Below are 23,477 nucleotides of genomic sequence, written 5' to 3' on the forward strand. Positions count from 1 at the left end.
CCTATTACGTATATCATTATTATTATTATCATCATCATTATCATTACCATTATCATCATCATCATACGTCTGTAAGTCTACCACCCACCCATCTCCGTGGACGACGACGAGCGGACCTCTCGCTCACGGAGTTGGAACGACTCGGAAAATAGGATGGAATAGCTGTGTACGAGAGGACATGTACAACGCAATACACTACAGTACACAACAACACAATACAATACAGTACAATACAGACTCTCCAGTTTCCTTCCTTCCTTCCTCACCACCGCTACCGTCAGTCAGTCACATCATACGAGACCCAATCTCTCAAAGGGACGGAGCAGAGGTTTGCAAAGCAAGACCAGCGAGCGGGAAGTCGGATTATGCGTCTCGCCTAGCCTAGCCTAATCTATCGTACGCTTTCGAAAACAATCTACGTATCCGGCTATGAGGAGTGTCTTGTTGTGATTTGCTTGGTTCTGTTCGGAATTTGGAATGGGGAAAGGGAGAGGGAGTAATTTGGAGGGAGGGGTGGCAGTGTATATGTGACCTTGGAGGGTGAGAGATTGCATAACAAGGAGAGAGACATCAGGTGGGATGATAAGTGATAGCCGACGACCTGTGGGGAAAAGGAGGTAGGTATGAGTAGAGAGAGTATTATTCAGAGACAGGGTGAAGCTGATGAGTTGAAATTGGCAGGTATCTCAACGCTTTTTATACGCGTAGCTTAAAAAAGAAGACTCTTCTCGACCATGATCAATGACTCTAGATCCCGTCAAAACATACAAAGTAGTAACTAAGCGAGTGGACAATTCAAACCTTGCCAGTCATAAGCTCGCTTCCTACAAGAGCCTCCGACGGCGTCCTCCGCACACTCCCATCCTTCTCCGACTTGAGGGTAGCATAGCTTTGCTTGAACAGGAAGCCCGGATGGAAGACATTCAGGACCACCACCGCGACGAAGCACAGCAAGCCGTCGAGGACCAGGAATGACACCTCGTCCTGCATGATGGGGTTCCTCCACCCTCCGGCCATCTCCGCAATCCGGTAGATGCAACGGATGAGGATGGCCACGTAGGACACGGTGATGGCGATGAGGAGCCACCTGAAGCGCTTGGAGTCGCGGAGGGCGTGGTTGGGCTGATCGCTGCTGTGCTGCTGCTGCTCGCCCGAGAACTTGCGGATGCGGAAGTAGACATCGGCGGCCATGAGGCCGAAGATTAAGAGGGTGACGACTTGCAGGACGAGACCGAGCATCATGACGTTGTTTCCGGTCGTCACTTTTCCGGTGCCTCGGGATGCGATGACGGCGCCCGATCTTGGAGTGGTCGTTAGCGAGACATAGGAAACTTTGGAAGAGGGTAAGAGTGAGAGTGAATCCACTTCACTCCACTGCACTTCACGACGCGGCACTTCACTTACGTCTGGATGAGAATTGAAAGTATGTCGCAGGATACAAAGATCCAAGTATACCATCTCGGTGCGAGGCGCGAGAACCGGGAGCCATAGATGATAATCACGTGTTTGAGCGTGAGGTAGATTCCGCCTGCGATGAAAGCCGGTGCCACCGTCAGACAAACCAGCTGGATACCGAGACTTGATCACCGTCCAAGTTGTCAGCATCGAGGTCCGAGGATTCGCACATTCATAAGGTTGAGTTTGGGGTTGGGGTTGTATAGATATATACTAACGTACTAAGATCTGCTCCAAGGGTCATCTCGAAGTAACAAACGGCCGACATAACCTTCACCAGTCCACACATGATCAGCATTGGACTTCTCCCATCTCCCATCTCCCATCTATCATCCCGCAGCTGGATACGGAGAAGTCCAAGACTTACCGGTGGCTTCGCCGAAGCAGCCGATCCCCAGTGCGACGAGGAATGTCCACGACCGGGACCTCAACGCCTGGAAGATGTGGGCGATCATGCAGAGGCCGAAGAGCACAATCAGCACGAGAGTCACGGGCTTGTTGGGATAGTATCCGTAGACGGACTGTTCGACGGTGCAGATATCCTTCGTGCACCGTTGGCCGTCGGCAGCTCGGGCAGGTGGTGCCCGAGACTGTAGCAGCTCTAGCATGACGGCAGTGATCATTGTAATATGATTGGGTCGTGTTGTATTGTGTCGTGTTGTATTGTATTGTGTCGTATCGTGTGTTACGTTGTGCTGTGTTGCGTAACTGACAGAACGAAAGATAGAACGGTATCAACACATGGAAACTTGAGGTTGAAGGATGATGTTGATGATGTTGATGATGTTGATGATGATGTTGACGATGAGCTTGGTTGTCGAGAACGAGGAAGGAACATCCGTCAGCCACGCTCATGGAAAAACGTCATCCCTTTTAGCGAGGGGACCGACCGGTAGGTACATATTCCATGATTTCCGTCCCGTATACCGTACTGGACGCGCTCTGATTGAACGCGTTCCATGGAATGGTATGTGGATGTGGATGCCGACATGGATTATTCCCGAGCCGAGCTGAGCCGTGCTGTTTTTCGCTTGTCCGTGTGTTTGGCGAGTGAGTGGTCGCTTTTACGGGGTACGAGAAGTGGGCGATCGAAGTTCGGGATCGACAGTATGGAAGCGCATCTGATTGGATGAAGGTCCTCGGGAGAGACACACATATATATCTATCTGGATCATGCCTGGCACTTCCGATGTCGAGCCGAGCAGAAGTAAACAGAGCGTGGCATCCACCTTGTTTTTCCTTCTCGCAGAAGAGCTCGCTAAATTTTCTTGGCCAGGCTGTCGAGCTCATAGATGTATATGTATGTATGTTGTACATCACCGGAATCTAGACCATGATCGAACGCCAACGTCAATACAGCCGCCCTCATGTTCCAGTAGTAAGTGTACTACTATACAATATATATATATTATGAATATATACATTAAGATCCACGTCCCCTCCTAGCCGCCATATGCTAGCGCTTCTCCCTCCTCAAGAATAGCTCGTCTCGACTTGCCATAGCCCTCATTTTCTGTAGCCCCAGGTCTCCAGCGCCGGCGGCACTGCCATATATTTTCTCCAGCCTCACCAGGTCTCTCATACCAGCTTCCCGATGCTGGATGTTCGTCTCTACGGTGATAGTCACTACGTTCGGCCGCATGCCACTCATCCTCTCCAGCTCCACGTCGTCGCCTTTTGCCGTGACCATCGTCGTGATGCTTGACTTGCGGCTCAGGTCTCGCAGGCCACGGTGGCACGCTTCCATGTCGGCGATTGGGGAACGGGGGACGAGCCGGGCGGGCATTAAGGGCTTGCTTCTGCTGCTGCTGCTGCTGTCGCTATCTCGGGGAAGGAGATCTGGGTTCGGGGTCGGGAGCGTGGAGGCGTTGTCTTTGGATGTGTTCCAGTGCAAGACCAGGGCGCGGAACAAGACTGGGGCTTGAGGTAAGTGTTCCATGACGGATTTCAGGAGCATGAAAGAGACGCACTATCAACGTTGCAACGCATGAGGCATATCCAGCCCGGTTCTCCCTTCAGTGCCATTGCGACGGTGAGATTTCTGGTGTTTATTAGAGAGGCTTGGAGAGATAGACAGAGAGAGGGCTCGAAATAACTTACACGATGCTGGAAGTCAATGTGAGGTAGCTTCAGATGAAAATCCTCAAAGCGACTGTGCGAATTTGCGAGCTTCGATCGGTTTTGTAAGAGTATAGCGCTTATTCCGATTCAAGTTGAGAAACGAGGGAGCTGCGTAATATTTTACTTACACCGGAGTCGAACTAGGAAAAGAGATGTGAGGTAGACCTATACACATTAGATTGGTTTGTCTTCTGGCAAAGTCTGATTTACATTGACGAGAATGTCGAATGCTATCAGAGGGATCATAGCGACACGCTTGATCTCGATCAGACAGGCTCCATCCTCATAGGTAGCGAATCGGCTACATAATATGATATCAGCAGAGAAACTTGGGATTTATTTGACTGGTTTCAAGAAAGGGTGCTGAATCAAGTCTCCGGAATCCTCTCCGCTGTACTGGTGTAGACCGATTTAAAGTGGTAGCCGAGGAACCCAGAAGAATAGGCGAAACCACCTACAAGTAGAGGTTCAATGCAATGACAAGCAACTAGGGGACTGCAGTATTGATTAGTCGGGACAGCCAAGAAATAAAACACGCTGTTCCTCACCTAGCATCCCACAATAGTTGAACAATTAAAGTCGGTCTTTCATTCTCGAGTGTGTGCTTCTTCGTATGATGAACACCCGCTCCACAAGGAAGTAGTAGATGAACTGGTAGGGGCTTCTCCATTGCAGCCTCAATGGAACACGAATTCGGACAGAAAATGGTAAGAATACTTGAGATATAAGTTGAGAATTTAACGGCTGCTTTACCATCAGCTCGGAGCAAATTAATAGAGCCCTTCCGCGTGACGGGGAAGCGATCGAAGCCAAACAGATGCGTAGAAAAAAATATTAAACTTTGCAGAGTGATATAGGGGACATAGATGGTACTTTTTTTAGGAGAACGATCCCGGATCTTATTGTGGTTGATTTCCCAGTATATGATTCGAGCCGTTGAGTAGCAGCCGGAGCCTTGATGGCGAACGATAAGACAGGTAGCTTTGCTGCAGCCTCTGCATTGCAACAACGCAGCAGCATTGCTAGGCTCTAGCGCCAGGGGAAGGGCCTGCTAGATTCCCGAAATATAGGGGTCTTTTGTACGTATCCGTAGGTCCGAGCAGCACGGGCGCGCAGCAAGCCGCGTGCCACTCCCACGGGTCTGGGTCATGTTTGCAAACGCCATACTCTGGACACCTGTCAGGATTGAAATCTGAAGATAAGAAACCAGTTCAGTCCAATAAACCACCCGCTCCTATCGATTCGTAACAAGCATATGTTAAATACCGCAAATCGTGTGCAGAAAGTAAGACAAAGGTAGCTAGCGATCAAGCCTCCCTCCGCTAAAGTATTGGTGAAGGTTGCGTTCCTGAACCAGCGGTTTGTATACCCAGGGATGACATTTGGCTATTTATTATACGAGGGGGTCGATCTATGCTCTGCGAGCTTGGTGTACACAATACAAGTAGTTGAGTGAATTTGGTGAAGAGAAGATGTTTGTTTACATTGGATTGGACTTAGGAACGTCGACAAGCGGCTTGGCGCTGAGCCGTCAGAAAAGCTTGGTACATGGAATAAGGATAAGTAAGGTTTTCCGACTAAGCTATAAGTGATGTCAATGAAGATCATCTTTGACGGCAAGCCCTCCTGAATCAAACATCAAACATCAAACATCGGACTCCAAACTTCGAATCTCAGACATCGAGGGCCACTTAATCAATCAATGACAAATATACAAGAAGGGGACCTGGCAGTAACACATGTAGAAGTATCAATAGACGAGTAGGCTAATGCTTAGAACCGATCACTTGGAACTTGGACGTAGACATAAAGTGTGATGGATGCACATTCTTAATTATATTATGTATATGTGTATATAAATATATATATCAGCACAAGAATTTGTGTACACATAGGGCATATAGACAATTCGAAGTACCGATTTGCGCAAACCAGGGTCCAGTCGGACGATCTAAGGGCACCTTCCTTGATAGAGGTGCTATGACTCTCATCTGATAGCTCAGTTCCAACTCCAATTCCAGTTTCCATCTCTGGAACAATCAGGAAACTAAATAGTCGTGGGACTAGATATGATCTATCGGTCAGTCTAGCATACGGTATTTTATAAAACACAGTTCACGGATCATCTATCAATTAAGTTGTGATTTGACGTAGACCATTATACACTTTGGCAGTTCCGTCATATTTATATTGATCTTCAATTTTTGAAAATCTCCTTTGACTTCTCCGGCATCGTCTCTTCTCGCTTCTCTTCTCCTCTCTTTTTCTCGCCTTGTTTCTGCTTAAAAGTCAGGCCTTTGCGGTAGGTTAGAGAGAGGAAACCCATCACTTACTTATTTATATTTCTCTACTAGCTGCAAGAAATTACCTTCTCCCTATTAAAGCATTCTTAGCCAACCAATTGCTTATTCCCTTTATCCTACAGTCAGTACAATCATGATCGGACAGGCAGCTATCGCTATAAATATCGAGTATGTACTTCGAGGAGCCGGACGTAATCATTGAGTTTCTGCTGTGCACAGTCTGGGGTACGTCTCGCTATCAGAGCCAAATTATTCTCTATCGCTAGACCAGTATATTGATCTTGATGCAATTATAATAGGTGCTTTCGATATCATATCCGAATTCCTCCCTCGAGTCTCTATCATCCTCTACCGGGTCTACCCCACTTCCATCAGTTCTTGCGCAAGGTCTTCCTGGTATCTTGCATCGCCACCTTTTCGGGCACACTCTTGGAGACGATGGTGACTATGTACCTCTTCGGGACCCTTTGGCCCCGCTGGTCCTTCGGGTTCAAGGTCACCACTTCGCTGCTGCATGTTATCTTCGCCTCAGCCTAGGTCTGAGGTCCGTGGAACTTCTATAGGTCAGTCAGGCAGAACCCACAAATCCCCCCCTTTTCTCAAATATCCCTAGAGCTTTTGTGATTCCCCAGATTGCTCCTTGGAGGGGGAAAACAGACTCTGCTCTTGAGTGAGACACCGATGCAAAAAGAATATCGCTTGCTGACTTTCTCGCTTGTTTGACCGTTCCAGGCTGTATCAGAAGCAGGGCCAGTATATCGCCCAAGAAAACGAACAACGGAACGATCTGGAGTTTGGAGCGCAGAGGGAAGGTACTGATCAGCTGCAACCGGTCGCTGAAGTTGGCAAAGAAGGGGTGCTGCCGACGACCGTGACGGATGTTACCGAGTCCGACGTCTCGAATATGATGGCTCTCTAATATTTTACTTCATGTTGTGACATCAGGGGGAAGGTGGGGGTTCTGGAGTTCTGCATGCATGGCGTTGGGGCCCCGGGGCATTGTGGACGTTTGCTTCTTTGTTTTTGAATGTCGTCTCTCTTCCTCCCTTTCTCTCTATCTCTCCGCGGCGCATAATCTCACATTTCGGCTTGGACACAATATACCATTGTAAATATTATAGAAACTAGAACCGTAGAGCTAGGTAATAGGTAGATTGTAATCTGTATTCATTCTCCACCACCACAACCACCACCATAACCACCACCATAACCACCACCATAACCATCACATCCCCTTGCGCGCCAGCCCCAATTTTTTTTTTTTTTTTTTTTTTTTTTTTTTTTTTTCAACTTTCCAATACCACCCGCAATCGAGAGCTAGAACAAGAACGTGGGGATCGAATGATATAATAAGGAGCCGATCACTTAACGAGAACCACCTGAAGATCACCATTACTGCTGCTGCTGCCCACTCGTTCGAGTTAGCCTTGAATTTCAAATATCTGATCGATCTCGCGAGGTAAATCAGAGAGTTATGGATAACATTTCGTTTGCACTTACCAAATTCCAAGGTTATTTTTGCACGTTTTAGTACTTGCTTACACCAACAACTTGTTTACAGCAGGCAGACCTTAAGTGTTTCCTCAGCTACAACAGTGCGGGAAGATTAGACCATTATGTGTTTTCTCTCTCTTTGCATAGAAATAGCGAAACAGCCAACTCACATGGCTGGCTTCAACAAGACCCGTACGCGCGTTGAACGCAATTCGAGACGGGAGCACCACTTCCGCTTCGCCTTCGAGACTACTTTGATCGGCACCCAGAAAGCCTCTGAATCCCGTTGCAATGATCCCAATTTTAAGTATATATATAGATAAATCTCTTCACTCTCTCGAGCCTGTAGCTCCAGGATCTATGACTCGAGAATATCTTTAAAAGAATAATAATATAGCTGACCTGTTATGCGTAAAGAACTAAATTTCTTCGCTTCAACTTTTCGCACCAATTTTTTTTTTTCGTCGACTTCTTCTACGTTATTCCACGTCAGGCTTCCATCAACTGGCGGGAACTCGGGGTGATAGCTTAGTGGCTTGAACTCCAGGTTCCTATCCAGTTGGTGTAGATTCTCGTGAAGCCCATATGCGACAACCATCACCGGAAAACCTATTCGATTAGGTTTGTAAACTGGAACCTCATAATGTATGAGTTTCCAGTTGGGTTTTGGCCTTTTTTTTTTTTTTTTTTTTTTTTTTTTTTTTTTTTTTTTTGCAGCTTTTTTCAATAACAATTTTCATTATTATTCTTTAGCGATGAGAGCGGACGAAGAAGCGGTAATACTATTATTCGTCGATTATTCAAACACCCGACCATACCCTTTTATGACAGTTAATCAAAGAAAAAAAAGAACCTCTAAAAGATGATTGACATAGGAGGGGATAGTTTGAGAACGTCACGCGAGGAAGGAGAAACGAGAAGAGCAAAACCCAAGAGCAAAAATAATGTAAGCGAGAGAAAGAGTAGAATAGAGTGGGAACTCGGGAACCCCCCCCTTTCCTCTCCCTCTGCGCTAAATCTCCCCATCGTCTCCATCGTCATATTCTCCTCGAGAATAGGACTCAGGCTCACCAAAACCCCACTCCTCTCCTCCTCCTCCTCACAACTCCATCATCTCGCTCTTATCCTCTCATCGATTGATATTCATCCATTCCATCTTGCTTCGGAGTTAGATCTGCTTCCGTGTACCTATCTACCGAGCTACCCAAACTACCAAACTGACCCACCTACCCACCTACCCACCCTCAGCAAGCGTTCTTCTCGTATCCATCACACGGAAAAAGAAAAGAAGAGCAAAGTATATATATATATATATATATATATATATATATAGATTGAAAAAAAGGGAAAGTCCCATGCAAGAGTTATCACACCTTCAATTGGAAGAGGAGAGAAGAAGCAGACGAAACGAGAAGTAAAAGTATACAAGACTGCATATGTATGTAGCTGCCGGATCTGCGCCGAGTGTTGGAGCTTGTCTTACCCGCCCATCTTAGGTTCAGGACTGCTGAGCAACTGGTCTACTTGGTTTTTTCCAGAGTCGAGTTCTTAACGACCGCCTGTGATGCCGTGTCGAAATCTCGAGAGACGAGATGTAGGGGGGCTGGGGGAGCGAGAAAACTTTGACGACGGGTTTGGAAAATTTCCAGACTCTCTAATGACTTCAGAGAGAGAGAGGAGAAAGTAAAAAAAAATCCGTTTCATGCTTGCCATGTTTTTTTCCAAGGATCAATCATTCAACGGTTTCGAGACGGGAGTATCCTGCCATTCTATCGACTTTTTATGAGACATCTACTCCATAAGATCTCGACGTCTCCTCGAGTTATCTAACCAGGACTCCATGCCAGCCATCAGAAAAAGAAGAGGAAAATCGCACCCACAAACATGCCTGCCATCGCTCGCATGCTAAAACAGGCATATGCTTACCTGAACTCGTTCATGAACTCCTTGTGGAACTTGGTAATGCGGCCAACCCACTCGGTGCCTGGTGCGAGGAACGTCGTTCTGAAATGAAGAGTATTTTCCTTCTGGCCGAAGCCTGATCCTGCAACCACGCAGACTCCAGTTGCATCCAGGAGACGGAAAGCGTAGAACTCATCTGGAGAGCGACCTTCTTTCTTGGCGGCTTCGATGACCTTTGGAGGGAGGTTGATGGTGGGAAAGAGGTACATGGATCCCTGATATTGGTTAGCAGTAGCTCCAATAATAGTTAAGATATGTTTACTTGAGGCTCGTCACACTCAACACCCTCCATCTGCTTGAAAGCCTCGTAGAGCGCAGTAGCTCTCTTCTGGAGGCCAGCAAAGATGCCATCATACTCTTGCTTGTACAGCTCGTAACTTGGCGAGCCCTCCTGAGGAGGGTTAACCATCATCTCCACCAAGCATTGGCCGACGACTGGCGCACACAAGCTGATCGATACAAACTTGTAGATCTGCTCAACAACCTCTGGGTCAAAGCCACAGAGCTCAAAGTATCCACCGCGATGACCACACTCGCCGACCATACCTTTGGAAATACTGTGCAGCGAAGCAAGTTCCACATTCTTGTACTTCTCCGAGTCCGCCTTTTGCATCTCTCTCAAGATGCGCTTGAAGCTGTGGAATTTGCCTTTGAAGACATTTGTTTGGTAGACCTCGTCTGCCATCAGCACAAGCTTCTCCTGGGCCGCAAATTCAATGACAGCCTTGACATCGTCGGCGGAGAGACTGGCCCCCGTGGGGTTTCCAGGGTTGATGATGACAATCGCGCGCACGTCGGTCCCTTCAGACACAGCTTGTTTGTATGCGGCCTTGATAGCCTCGAGATCTGTTCCCCAGCCCTTGGACTCGTCTAGGTAGTAGGGGACGCACTTCGCGTCGAGGACGGCGAGAGAAGCGGTGTAGAGTGGGTATTGAGGGATAGGGACTAGAACTCCCGTATTGGGCGAAGCGGCCATAATGTGCAGAAGAGTGTTGACTCCTGAGGAGGCACCTGCCGAGAGGTAGATGTCTTTCGCATCTGCTGGGAAGCCGTCTCGTCCTGATGAGTGATTAGCAAAGATAGCACAGAGCCCCCAGGACGTATTGAACCCACTCTCAATGAACTTTGCGATGCTCTCCTTGATCCCTGGGGCCCCAGCACTTGCACTGTATGCACCCACTGATCCCACCGTCTCAAGCAGCCATCTCGCCCTCTCGATAACATCAGGCTTGTAGCCCAACTGATTGAGCAGCACATCTTCCTTCTCCAGCAACGGAGGGTATTCCACCAGACTCAAGACCTGTCTGAAAAAAGTAATCGGCTTCTGGTCCAGCTGCTGGGGGTTTCCGATGTTTGCCGAGATGACCTGGTCGAAGGGCAGGCTCTTGTCTCCCTTGTCCAGTCTTGCTCTGTACTCCTCCGACCGCACAGCCAGTTCTCCCCTGACGGCGTACTTAGCCTCCACGATATGCGGATTGACGTTGTTGATGTTTAAGCTTCGGAGACGGGTGGTGGACGACATGGCGCGGAGGTGGTGGTGGTGTTGATGGTAGGGTTGAGAATCTTCTGGGAAGAAAAAAGTCAGAAGGTAGTCACAACTAAGTACTGCCCAGCGGCCGGCATGGCATACTTTATCAATTTTGCTCTTTCCCCTCACTCGTACGGCGTGGCAAAGATAGGGAAAAAAAAGTGGACCATGACCCCGCGCCAAGCAAAGGAAAGGAAATACTTAAATCCATCATCCATGGGCTATCACCCATCCCACGTACCTGAGGTTGGTGCACGTGATGCCCATTTGCGGCCAAGGCGATATGACTGCGAGCGGAGAGAGGGCAGCCGGTGGATCATTGGGCGCCTGGACGAGAGAGATAATGACGCATTGAGGGCAGCCATGCTGATCAGAACATCAGAACGCCAGAACGATTCATCGCGGAAAGAGTGGAGTGGAGACGGCAGGTGAGGAATTAAGGTTTACAGACCGAGTGCCTCACTAAGTATCAGCCTAATTCTGCCGGACGATTTGATTACTAAGCACATTTTTTCCTCCAGGCGGTGAGGACCCAGAAAGGGTCTGATACGTACCGGTACCGGTAGTTGCCTTCTTCAATGCCACCACGAGTCACGAGTCAGGATCCCGAGTATAATTGCGCTCATCTTTTCGACTTCATGTTGACATGTACTCAGCAATGTCAACATTAGCGTTTCAACGTATCAGAATTGGGGTCGTTCAGGGCTAGCCGCTTACCTAGGTATTCTAGGAGTACGTTGAGCTCAACTTGGTGCTAAGATACGTTGGCCCCCTTGGGCGAGAGGAAACCACTTCAAAGTCACTGCAAATGCGCCCCAAAGAAATCAGATCAAACATGTTGCTCTCAACCTTTATCTTTTTCTTACGGAACCTGTGCAAAAATTTGCCACTATCCTAGTCCTCCTGTTTATGCACAGATGCTCTTCTTTCAGCTGTTTGTTGACAAAATCTCGCTTGGCAATTTTGACCAGTGGACCTCTATCTGTTACAGGTCGGCGAATTGTCAGGCAGTTACATCGTACGTCTTTGACTACGTGCTGACCTAGTGAAGTCAAATTTTTATAGATCATTAGATGAAACTGCTTATTTCCAAACGAAAGAGCTAAATCAATATAGCTTGTTTACTTTTCGAGACTCGCTTGGCCGAGCTGCTTTGATCATCGTCTAATCGGTCGAGAGCCCTCGTTCCAGGTACCGCAGACTCACGTTCCGTTTTTCATAATGAATATGTTCGAGTTCCCCGAAAGAAAGATGGGCGATACCGAAATAATTAATTTGTCGTCAAGTGATGACCCCCTGCGCGATACATACGCTTCTTGTATGCTAACCGCCAAATCGCAAAACCCAAAGCAGACCGCTCCGTCCTTTTCTCCCAGCCTCTCCCTCAAACCCTAACAACTATCTCAACCTCCCCCTCAAATCGCTCCCCAGAATCCCTGCCCGCCTCACAATTCACAATTCACAGCTCACCAGCCTCCCCTCCCTCCCGATCAACAGCATACCCCCCATACCCCCCATACCCCCGCACAACCGTATAGCGTCCCTTGACCTCAACCTTTTTCGTCTGCATGCACGACGCGCACCAGCCCGGTCGATCCTGCAGGTTGCGGGTGGGGAGCCACGCGGAGCTCTCGCCGCACTTGTCCGGGGTGGAGCACGTCTCGAGGGACACCCATTGGCGGTGCAGGCATTGCAGGTACGTCCGGTAGGTGTGGGTGCACATCTTTGGTCGTGGCTTGTCCGCCTCTCTCTCTGTGTGTGTGTTTTTTTGCGTCTGGTGAGAGAAAGGGGTGTGTGGGTGTGCTTGCGAGCGTGGTTTTCGTTGTTGTGCGCCTGGCTTGAGTGTGGGTGGTTGGGTGGGTGGGTGCGTACCTGCCGCGTTGGACGACTGGTAGTAGTTTTGACAAAAGTATCCGGGGCGTGTTTTGATGGAAGGTATCGCGTGGTACTTTTTTACGCGTAGAGTTGACTTATTTACGCGTTTGGATCTGCCGACTAGCGCTTGATTCACTTTTCGTCCATGTTACCTTCTGGTCATTTTCGGAGAGGCGAAATCGGGACCACCAGTAGCTATATGTAAGAATTCTGCTACTTGTCAGCTGATCTTACTAATAGTATCAACATTGCAGTTTATAAGTCGAAACTTCCGCAGCCTATGACAAAATGGAAGGTATGTTGCTCTGTACTTCGTTCGACAATGAGAATTCAGCGAGGCTATTCTGTCAGTTCGTGACATGTTTAGACGCATGCAGAATTCTGTAGATTTCCTCTGTCATGTCCATGGTGAGGAGCCTAGATTCCAACCACTTTCCCCAATGATGGCAAATTCCATGAAATAATACACGCCATAAAGTGGCTGGCAGTTCCCCATCCAGCCCATGAGCATGATCTCCATCCATACGATGACCCATAAACTCCCGAAAATGCAGTGTCAGATGTTTGAGCAACCCTTAGACCTTGTAAAAGCAGAAGCCGACGTAGAAGCTGGCAGCCTCCATTTCCCCATCGCTCACCAGCAATGATCCACGGCCTCTCTCTCGAACACCCATGCGCTCACTCAACGGACCCAAGATCTCATCATCCTTCTCCGTTCGCCAGATCTCGTCAAAGGTCTTATGATATTGCATCTCGAGGTTGTAGTCTTCTGCTATAGCACGGAAAGCCTCCCATGGGACCACATACTCGGGAACCTCCTCAACGGCCTCATGTAGGTAGAAATTGTACTTCCATCCAAACGGAGGACGGAAGATGCCATCTGCTGGAGTCTTGCCTGGAAATCGTACTCGGTAGATGTCGTTGCCCCATTCTGCACTAGCTTCCGCCTCGCCTTCTTCGATTTCTCCCTCGTCAGCTTTGTCTTTCTCGTCTTCGGGTTTCTCGCAATCTTGCTTAGCTTTGTCATTCTCCTTGAGAGCCTGGCGGGCGTTGAATTGTTCCACTCTACTACTCAGAACGTCGGAGTTCGGTATGGTACCGATAAATCTGCCGCCCTTCTTGAGAGCTCCTGCGACATTCTTGAGCATCTGGCGGGCTTTTCCCTCGCTCTCAAAGGCGTAATGCATGCAGAACATCATGCTGACAACATCGAATCCACCTCCGCCAAATCTCGATGGTCCTCCAGACCCATCGAAGCCAACATCTCGAATCAGCGGGATCTTTTCGATGCTCTCGCCAAAGCAGTCCTGCACGTAGAATTCGCCATCAAACAAGGGTGGTTGTGGTCTGCTGTTATGTCCTCCTCTACCACCCCCCCTGCCACGTCCCCGCCCTCCCCCACCACGGCTAGACATTTGTCGGTATCTTTCCTTGGCTTGGTCGATCGAGATGTCTGCTGGGTCTAGACCAACATACAATGAAACCGGTTGCGGTGCCTGTTGCCATTTTCCCAAGTCCCCTCCCTTGCCACATCCAATGTCCAACACCAGTAGGCCTTGAGTGTTTGCTGAGCCCTCATCGAAGCTCATGCCTCCGCGCTCTTTTGTTGGAGGAGAGTAGTCCTCTGCCGGGGAAAACTTCTGAATAACTGTGCTCTTGACCCAGTTGTTGAAGCTTCGAAGACCCTTGATACGACTGTCTGTCTTGCGCCAATCTCGGCCTCGCTCTGGAACCGCATTGTAATGTTGCTTAACGGCATCATGAATTCCTTGCTGGGCGGCTATCGCTTCCAACTCTTTCTCGCGCTCAAATTGCTTCTGTTTTATATGCTGTCGCTCGGCATCAGTGATTCGGGCGCGCTGACCTGGCCGCTTTTGCTTCCGAGCAGGAGGGGAATCAGATCTTCGTCGGGGCGAAGGTGATCTTCTTCTAGAGTCTGAACGATTATCTTGACGCTTTGGGGTAGGATTGGAAGGCGATCGGGAGCGTCTGCGCTTTTTCGCTGGCTCGAGTTTGTTGGCATTGAATAGAAGAGGCTGGTCATCGACAGGAGACGGCTCGTGCGCCCTCCCGGCCATTGTTGCAGCGTTGGTAGGTAGGTATCGAGAGGAGAATATCCTTGACCCTTTTCTGTAGGTGTAAGGTGGTAATAAGGCGACCCGGTTCCGTCTTGGGTGGTGCGCCGGTGACCAAAGGATCTGGCTGAAGCCAAAATGTAGAAGAGGTACCGGTAGCTTCGCGTAGCTAGAGCCCCAGAATCAGAATCAGAATCAGGCCCACCAACGCGCGGCAAGCTAGTCCTAAAATGGGAGCTCTACAAGTGAGATCAATGAATGGGTCTACAACCTCCGTTCCTCAACTCGAGACCTGCTTCAACTCTACGCAAACAGAATCTCAACCATCATAGTATTCTCTCCGGTCAAGATGGGCTCCGATCCCCAGTATGCGAAATACCCTCTCCTTCCCATTGCTCAACACATCTTCACTCTTACCAACCCCTCTGCGCCGAAACCAGTCCAGCAATTGTCTCTGAAGAGCCTCCAAGATGCGATCACCGAGCACAAGATGGCACCGCTTTACCGGTATTTGGCCCATCCGACAGAAGGTATCCTAAATGAGAGCGGTGTCAGCTCCTCACAGTCAACCAAGCCTCTGGGACGCAAACCAAGCGCGGCTGGCCTGGTGGCAAGCAAGCACTCGATACCCAAAGTTGATCTGCCATGGGACGAGTCTCTGTATGAGAAGCTGAAGAAGGAGAACGACGAGGAGTTAGAAGGCTTCAAGAAGGAAGAGGAAGAGGCCGCAGAGAAGGCTGGAGAGACGGAAGTTCAAGCTGCAAGAGGGAAGCGGGCAGAGTTCTGGGCACGAGTCGGTGACAAGGTATGGAAAGCGTGATTGGGAATCAAGAAAAACCTGCTGACATGCGGCAACTCTAGGATCGTGCAATTGCAGCGTATGAGGAGGTTTTCGAGAAGACCGGAGTTCTGGGAACCAAGATCGACATTGTGCTTGCCATTATCCGGATGGGACTCTTCTACGGAGACAAGATGCTTGTTAAGAAGCATGTCGATCGGGCGAAGACACTGGTTGAGAGTGGTGGAGACTGGGATCGCAGAAATCGACTGAAGGCATACCAAGGTCTTCATCTCCTTACCGTCCGGTCATACTCTGCGGCTGCTCCTCTCCTCCTCGACAGTCTTTCTACATTTACTAGTTACGAACTGTGCAGCTACTCCTCGCTGGTCGTCTACTCAGTCTTGGCAGGATCTGTGTCGCTTAAGCGTGTCGATTTCAAGTCCAAGGTTGTTGATGCGCCTGAAATCAAGGCAATTCTTGGTGATGGAGAGGATAAGCTTCTGGCTCTCTCCGGAGCTCTATCTGCTGGTCCTGGTGCAGATGAAGAGATGAAGGAAGTTTCCTCGGCAACACCTGCCAAGACTGCCGTCAATCTCACAACACTTGGAAGCGACCAACCTGAGGCTGAGGTTGCAGTTGACTTCTCGCCCTTGGCACAGCTGGTTGGCAGCTTGTACACTGGAAGCTACCGATCATTCTTCGGAGCTCTTGCAGCTGTTGAGGTCAACTTCCTCACCCAAGATAGATACCTTTACGAGCATCGCGGATGGTTCGTCCGAGAAATGCGCCTTCGTGCTTACCAGCAATTGCTGCAAAGCTACCGTGTCGTTGGTCTTGAGAGCATGGCTAATGACTTTGGTGTTTCTGTGGACTTCTTAGATCGGTGAGCTCACCAATTTCATCCCGATCTTAACATGCTGACTCCTCTTAGTGATTTGGCCAAGTTCATCGCCGCCGAACGAATCCCATGTACCATTGATCGTGTGACTGGAAAGGGCATCATCGAGACTAACCGCCCAGATGATAAGAACAAGCAATATACCGATGTTGTCAAGCAAGGTGATCAACTTATTACGAAGCTCCAAAAGTACGGCCAGGCAGTCAGGCTGAGAGGCAGCGAGCGCGCATAAATGGAAAGATCATTGGTGAATGACTCAATGCATATTTGCTTTTGTAAGATATGGCGGAGAATAGAGCAGCGCCTTTGCATGAGATAATCCATAGCTTGCGCTCATGGTCCGCAGCCTCTTTGGGCGTCCAAGAATCCAAGCAAAGTCGCGATGATTCATTTATCTGACGCCTTTAACCTCCATGATTTCACTTTACTACGTCCTTCTTACTAGCTGAAACTTTGGTATAGTTTGTTAATGCTGAAGACAAATTAAGTACACCCAAGTCTTCAAGTGAAGGCTCGAATACTAAAATATACAGGTGGTTGTTGCACTGGCGCCACGCTTAACTTCCATACGTTTCTTGGGTCTTGTACAACCACAGAGCAAGCAGATCTGTGCGACGCCGTTTCTTCCCAATCGCTAAAGATTCTCTTTCGAGCAATAGCGCAAGCCTCCTTCACCGATCTTCAAGGGCTCCACGCGAGCCACACGAGACGTTTGAAATCACAATACCGCGTCTCCCTCCCAGAACGCCTGCTTCTGGATGCAGAACGCAGAGGATATAGGATACGGAGAGAATGCAGAATTAAAGGGATGTAGAATGCGGCTATACAATATACAGACTCTAGACTTTGGACTTTGGACTTTGGACTTTGGACTTTGGACTTTGGACTTTGGACTCGCACTTTGCACTTTGCACTCTGCATTCTGTACTTATATTTGCAGCAGATAATAGTTGTAGATAAGTTCTATTGACGAGCTGCTCCCTTCCGATAATGTTACAAATAAAGCCAAATGATGTTTCAAACATCATTTATCCATGGAACGAAAGATTCAAGGCTCGGTGGTCCAAGATTTCCTTCAATATTCCATTTCTCCCAATCAACAAATTCGCTCGAATGGGCTAGCAGCTCTTCCTTTGTTTCAAAGCATTTAGCCCAAAAATCCAACTCATCGTCATTTAAAAAATCGCTTGGAATTAGCATCTGCAAGTCCGAACTGGAATTGTAGATCCATGCGAAGCGTAGCACTCTGTCGGGGTCTTCTGGTATATTATACTTGATATAGTGTACGATAAGTTCTTCGCCCCCGCGCCACAACACTCTATCCCGAATACCGGACCAACTCATGACCTGAAAATATTCCGGGATGAATATCTTGCGCGCCTCTGCAAACTTAGTCTTATCCGCTTTAATAACACAATACCAATTTCTTATATGTGGATTACCTGCCCAGCTAGCAGGTTTTTGTGCTATTTGGATGATTAGCTTAGCGTGATAGGTGACGATAGATACAAATTAACTAACTTAGGTACAAGCCGTCTCCTAGTTGATTGATGTGCGCGCGAGCTCCATCGTACCATGGATCTCTGGTTGGCTTATTGTCCTCATTGATTTCCTCGGCTTCCACCTAAAGTTCGAGTAATTAGTATAGGCTTATCATATTGTATAAATCAAGCGGAACTCACTGGGTCAACTGTTCGATAGCCGATAACTATTCTTTCACTTTCTGAGGGATCTCCTTGAGCTCTGTTAAAGAGAAAGCTCAGGGCTAGCAAGATCGCGCCGACAGATTTCAATCGTAGCATCGTACTTCGTGTTTGCAGATATCTGAAGTAGTTCTAGAGGTTGAGCTGACGACGAGGAATATGCATGTCAAAACAAAGATTGAGAAAGAGGTTTACGAGTTCATTTTGAAGTGAGGTGCAAGAAGTAATATCTTTCTTTAACTGATTTGATCCCATATTCCATCTACTTTATTAATACCCCAAGCATACGCTAATACCTGGTCGGATCTAAGTATAAAGTACCAAGAGACGGATCCCAAAGCTTATACATGTCGGACCCAGTTTGGGCCCATAAATCATAGAGCGGTGGTTTCTTAATGGCTCAAAGCCCTGTCAACTCCACTGTATAGACTAAATCCTGGCTCAAAGATACTTTCCAAAGCTGAATCCTTATAAGTTGATTGGTTTAAGCCTTGGTAAGATCCTCTTGCGAAATTATACTTTCGACATTTATTCACGGGGGGGGGGAGAGTACAAATACAACGCTTGGTAAAATAATTGTACAAACACGGAAGGGAGGAGATTAAAAAGTAGTAAGGTCTGGTCCGTGCAACTTAACGGAATCGACCTTATACCCCCCCCCTCTAAATAAAAGACGGATCCTGTTTGGCCCCATAAATCGAAAAGCGGTGGTTTCTGCATGGCTCAAAGCCTTGTTGACTCCTACTGCACAGACTAAATACTTACCTAAAGATACACTTCAAGGCTGAATCCGTTGATTGGTTCAATGCCCCGTTGAGAGCCCTGCGAAATTATACTTTCATATTTTATTTAGAAAGGGATTATTAAGATCACTTGAATGAACTACACGAGCGCGGTATGCCGAGTGGGAAGCTCTTGGTCGTAAGCTGTTATCAATCATATCGATTATGTACTTGATATTACGTATATGCACAGGATTTTTGCCGAGTAATCGCCTGAGCCTCCCCCATGGGGGCGTGCCCGTTTGAGACGTCGGGTTTTTTTGAAGTGTCTGATGGCCTGAGGCACTTGAGGCACTTCGGCTATCGCGTTGACACCAAATTTATTTGATCGTGAACGCGCTTGATTGGAGCTTTTGCAAATGGACTCCGCTTTAAAGTATGGTACCATGCCTTTTACCTATTGATATACTCCGTAGGTAGAGTTGCTTGCAATAGAAACAAAAGCTGGCGGTTAGAGCGTAAGCTGAGCACGGAATGGTCGGTGGAAAGAGCTTTGTTATTGATTTCAAGCCTACCTAGTCTAGTATTCACGCTGATTTTGTATCAATCCCAAGAGTCGACAGCACCATAAGTTATATATTGTAGATATACTGTCTTGCAGACCTGAATGTATTGATATGCTAGTGCATGAGTCTTCGGTTATCAGAAATAACGCTCGTTTTGATTAGTCATTTTGATAAGGCCTTTTGATAGCCGAAGCCTACACTTTACGTGCCTCAAGTGCCTGAGGCAATCGGACACTTTTCAAACCGGACACGATAACCTGGGGTACTGGCCCTAGCATTCTGCATTTGTACTTTGCACTTTATATATACAGGGTCTGAGGGCAGCATCCTAAGGCTGGCACGAGTCAAAACGCAGTCAAAATCTATTCGTGCCACCCTTAGGATCATGCCCCTTATTCATGGCGGGTGGGGGTTCTGTTTATAGAAATCCGTGCGTTGATGCTCTTATAATACGTAAGGTATTTGTGTCGCAGCGACAGGTCGAATAGAAGTCGTTCGGCTTTCTCTGGGACTCGATCAGCGGGGATGTCTAGTCAAGGTACCACTCGGGTATGAAAGTGGAGGCCGATGGTACTGTAAACTGTAAACACTGGTGCCCATACCACGTGCGCCAACGTAAGACCGACGCATAGAAGCGATCAGAACAGCCTTATCGGTAAATTCTCCCCTCGTCTGCCTGGAGGCCGACGATGTAATTCCTCCCCTCCCAATGGACTGGTATCAAGGTCAAGATGTTGTTGAACCTTGAACCATCTATCCTAAAGTTTACAAACCTGGTCTGCGATTCCATGCCGTGGAGATTGTTATGTTTTACCTTCCTCCTTGCGGCTGAGTTGGTGGAAATGATATCTCGATCTGCACACTTTTGGCCAGGGGGGTGCTGTAAGAAGCGGCAGTTCTTTCCTATGATGTCCGCGGAGTCGTAGCCGGTGAGCGACATGAAGGGCTCAGAGCAGTAGACTATAGGGTTGTCAAGATCATCGGCATCGCACAAGACGAGGGCAACGCCGCTGTCGATGTTGCCGATGTCGATTTGGGGATTTGGCCGACATTTGACTGCCAACTGCAGGTGACCACATCTTAGCTACAAGTCTGCCTGGCAGCAAGAGGTGATCCGGCTTGAGCCAGCACCCAGAGCTGCTGCAGAAAACGTACCAGTATGTTCAGCACATCAATACCGCTTGGAGCATACAAGTCCTTGATTTGACTGAATATGTTCGAGTCCCCTCCATACTGCCCTCCAGCTGCGGCAGCATCTTGCATCTCAAAAAACGGCTGTCAGTCAGTCACGCATGCAAATGACTCTTGGCGGGCCGACCTACCTGCTGTAGATTCCGCTGCTGGTTTTCGCTCGGATAGCCGTTCATCTTCTCAGCATGAACCTTCGTCAAGAAAGCGAATAATAGGCAAGGACGACGACGACAAGGACGACACCACGAAAGAATTTCCCGACCGACTCGTTGATTGAACTACCAACGTTTGACGCCTTGATCCATGACTGATGTATGCATCTTCAAAGCTCGACCAGAAGCCATCGTATTAAGCCTTTCCCCATATCAAAGACGTCAAGAGGAATTTAGTTGGTCCGATCCGCGCCGCGCTTAATAGGCTTAAAGATCGCGAGAGGTACGAAGTACAGCCACCGCATTTTCTGCAATGCTTCAGTCGCACGGGGGGCAACTGGTAGCGGGTGGCGGGTGGCGGGTGGCGGATGGCGCCGGTAAGTTACGATCGATCAACGAAGAGGGCGGTTGGGCACTTGGGCACTCGACACATTCAACATGGCTCTGCAATCGGCCAGAGTCACGTGAACCAGCTAGCGACTATAGTGTAGTACCGGTAGTTTGGCTTGCCATGAATCAAATCCATCTCAATCTCTCTCTACGGAGTAAGTTACCCTTCTCTACCCCCCGGCAACGGCAGGACTGGCGATTTTACTCTCGGTCTGTACATCTACTACATACATGCAAATGCAGTAAAGAGTACATCATGCCTCGTACCTCAACCGGCCCGTTAGTACGATGTGTATGTGATGCACTGCACTGCAACACTGGCCAAATGTCAACGCGAATACTCCTACTAAATACGACGAGGGTACGACGAGGGTACGACGATGACCATCGCCCAGCCCTTGGAACCCCACGTTTTCCAAACAAAAAGAGGCCCACAGCTGCCATGGCAGGGTCTAGGTCTGGGGCTGGATCTACGTCTAGATCTACGTCTAGGTTTAGGTCTTCAGATAAGAGTACCAAGAGCCATACCGACTGATACCAACGGACCCCTACAAGACCCCTAACTGCTAGGGACTCTGGTCAACCTACATCAACTAGTAATGTAGCGCTCCAGATCCAGATTCTCCAAACCCACCTCTCCGTGGGCCTCGGCCGCGAGGCGAAGCTCAACCCTTACGGTTCTATCAAAACCCACCGAGCCGCAGAACAGAAACGTGTACGGGGGTCAAGTTTTTGCATGATGCATGCAGCAGCGTGGCCTCTTCTGCTTCGTCCGACTCCAGATTCGTTGGTCTACGAAACCATTAGTAGTAACAGATGGTGTGTAACCATGCTTAGCTTATGATTACCCCAAAATGGACAAAGCGCTCTCCTTGCACCGTCTTATTCGTGCACTTCAAGTTGCATGGCGGCGGTCATTCTTCAAGGGGCGGGGTGCTTACCCACTTCCTTTTTCCACGAGACTACATGGACTCTGCCTCCCAATCGAAGGCGCTTCGTACCTCTTTTGGCACCATCTAGGGGAATTCCGTCACACCCCCATCGCAGAATCCAAAAGAGATGTGCCGAGCAGGAGTGAGACCCGATGTGATAGCGGTGATCATCCGTCCAAAAGGTTCCCGATTCCAAGCCCCCATGTATATCTGCTGAAGCAGTAGCGGGATCGATCATTAACGTTTGAATTTCCGCAATGCCGCAATGCCGCAAGCCGATGCAGGTGGTGACGGTGACTACCCGTTACGGGAGAATATTGGTGGAACAGCCTCGGCCATCCTCAAGGAAAAACCACCTCGGGCTTCGGACCAGCGTTCTTTTGATCAGATTGCCGCAAAAAACTTCTCGGTCTTGGATCGTACGGCTTTTCAGTGCTGTTTTCCAAATTCCGCGAGGCTTGCTGATGGCCAACTCAGGGAAAACTCCTGTTGAAGACTATGGTGTATCACGGAACACTTGCAAACCCAGGATCACATTGGTACCGGTGCAAATACCTCAGCCTCTGCCATTTGATTTGAAAGGGGCATCCAGCCAGTGATTTGGCAAGCTGGCCGACCAACGCTTCCTCAAAGCTTGTGGTGCTTACAACTAGGTCAACTGTGATGTGGGCTTCAGGCTCATCGATCAGATAATCTAGCCCGTGCCTATACCGGCAATACAAGTTAAACTCGCAGGCTCCCCTACGAGCAAGTGTTTCGTTGCTTTGATCCCCCCATAAGACCAAAGTAGAAGATGGTCGCATTGCTTGGTACAGATGGTTCTGGTATCTCCTCTTCTCTAGGTGCCCCGTCTGGCAACCTGTTCTGAAGAAGGCATGACTCGATCATGCATCAAATTTCCAGTCCCAACTTTGCAGTAGCAACGGAAAGAGTAGTGCATGTGCCCGGAATTTTCTTGCCAGTGCGCACCCGCACACTTCTTCCTCTCCAGACTCTCAAAGGTCGAATGCCGACCGAAATTGGCTACATGCTACCGCAACACGATATCTTTTGCAGTAATTCATTTCGCCAATACTCCGTAAGAAATGGTCAGTGGAGGGTAGATAGGCATTTCACCTTGTGAATGCCGCAGCCTCGCCTCCCTGCTCCGATCGACTCAGCCTGAGAGCGGTTGTTGGGTGATCAGTCGAAGCGTATATCTCCGAAGAGACGAAGCGACAAGAAGGCTTATAGTCGCACTACCTAGTCCTTCCGTAGTCTGGCACGCGCTTGCAATACCTCGCAGCAGTGAGAGCAGAGATAGGAGCGATTCGTAAGTATGTGCATGTC

General features: G+C 48.6%; 6 protein-coding genes across 8 annotated transcripts; 1 reads left to right on the plus strand and 5 right to left on the minus strand.

Annotated features, from left to right (window-relative positions):
* Window positions 1-2,911: 2,911 nt before the first annotated feature.
* Window positions 2,912-3,394, minus strand: L3040_001446 (uncharacterized protein; the record flags this gene model as incomplete). Its single annotated transcript, XM_007293002.2, has 1 exon — window positions 2,912-3,394. The coding sequence occupies one exon, from the start codon at window positions 3,392-3,394 to the stop codon at window positions 2,912-2,914; it is 483 nt and encodes a 160-aa protein (XP_007293064.2).
* Window positions 3,395-9,199: 5,805 nt separating this feature from the next.
* Window positions 9,200-11,228, minus strand: L3040_001447 (uncharacterized protein; the record flags this gene model as incomplete). The annotated part of the gene is made up of 5 exons (XM_007293004.2): window positions 9,200-9,209; window positions 9,300-9,550; window positions 9,598-10,394; window positions 10,449-10,901; window positions 11,105-11,228. 5 exons carry the CDS (start codon window positions 11,226-11,228, stop codon window positions 9,200-9,202), a joined length of 1,635 nt encoding a protein of 544 aa, XP_007293066.2.
* A 2,085-nt stretch (window positions 11,229-13,313) lies between these two features.
* On the minus strand, window positions 13,314-14,816 carry L3040_001448 (uncharacterized protein; the record flags this gene model as incomplete). Of its 2 annotated transcripts, XM_066156744.1 has the most annotated exons (2): window positions 14,009-14,045; window positions 14,215-14,816. In XM_066156744.1, the coding sequence occupies 2 exons, from the start codon at window positions 14,814-14,816 to the stop codon at window positions 14,009-14,011; spliced, it is 639 nt and encodes a 212-aa protein (XP_066012766.1). The 2 variants fall into 2 exon arrangements, with proteins under 2 accessions (XP_007293067.1, XP_066012766.1); XM_007293005.1 differs by having other exon boundaries at window positions 13,314-14,816.
* A 346-nt stretch (window positions 14,817-15,162) lies between these two features.
* L3040_001449 (uncharacterized protein) lies at window positions 15,163-16,724 on the plus strand (the record flags this gene model as incomplete). Its single annotated transcript, XM_007293006.1, has 3 exons — window positions 15,163-15,618; window positions 15,675-16,477; window positions 16,526-16,724. 3 exons carry the CDS (start codon window positions 15,163-15,165, stop codon window positions 16,722-16,724), a joined length of 1,458 nt encoding a protein of 485 aa, XP_007293068.1.
* A 1,086-nt stretch (window positions 16,725-17,810) lies between these two features.
* Window positions 17,811-18,294, minus strand: L3040_001450 (uncharacterized protein; the record flags this gene model as incomplete). Its single annotated transcript, XM_066156745.1, has 4 exons — window positions 17,811-17,839; window positions 17,935-17,958; window positions 18,014-18,116; window positions 18,175-18,294. The coding sequence occupies 4 exons, from the start codon at window positions 18,292-18,294 to the stop codon at window positions 17,811-17,813; spliced, it is 276 nt and encodes a 91-aa protein (XP_066012767.1).
* Window positions 18,295-19,875: 1,581 nt separating this feature from the next.
* Window positions 19,876-20,850, minus strand: L3040_001451 (uncharacterized protein; the record flags this gene model as incomplete). Of its 2 annotated transcripts, none has more annotated exons than XM_066156747.1 (5): window positions 19,876-19,988; window positions 20,086-20,197; window positions 20,298-20,546; window positions 20,639-20,746; window positions 20,806-20,850. In XM_066156747.1, 5 exons carry the CDS (start codon window positions 20,848-20,850, stop codon window positions 19,876-19,878), a joined length of 627 nt encoding a protein of 208 aa, XP_066012769.1. The 2 variants fall into 2 exon arrangements, with proteins under 2 accessions (XP_066012769.1, XP_066012768.1); XM_066156746.1 differs by having other exon boundaries at window positions 20,639-20,758.
* Between the last annotated feature and the right edge of the window lie 2,627 nt (window positions 20,851-23,477).

This window comes from Drepanopeziza brunnea (genome assembly GCF_022702325.1).
Source record: "Drepanopeziza brunnea f. sp. 'multigermtubi' strain 214-2 chromosome Unknown ctg2, whole genome shotgun sequence".
NCBI classification, from domain to species: Eukaryota; Fungi; Ascomycota; class Leotiomycetes; order Helotiales; family Drepanopezizaceae; genus Drepanopeziza; species Drepanopeziza brunnea.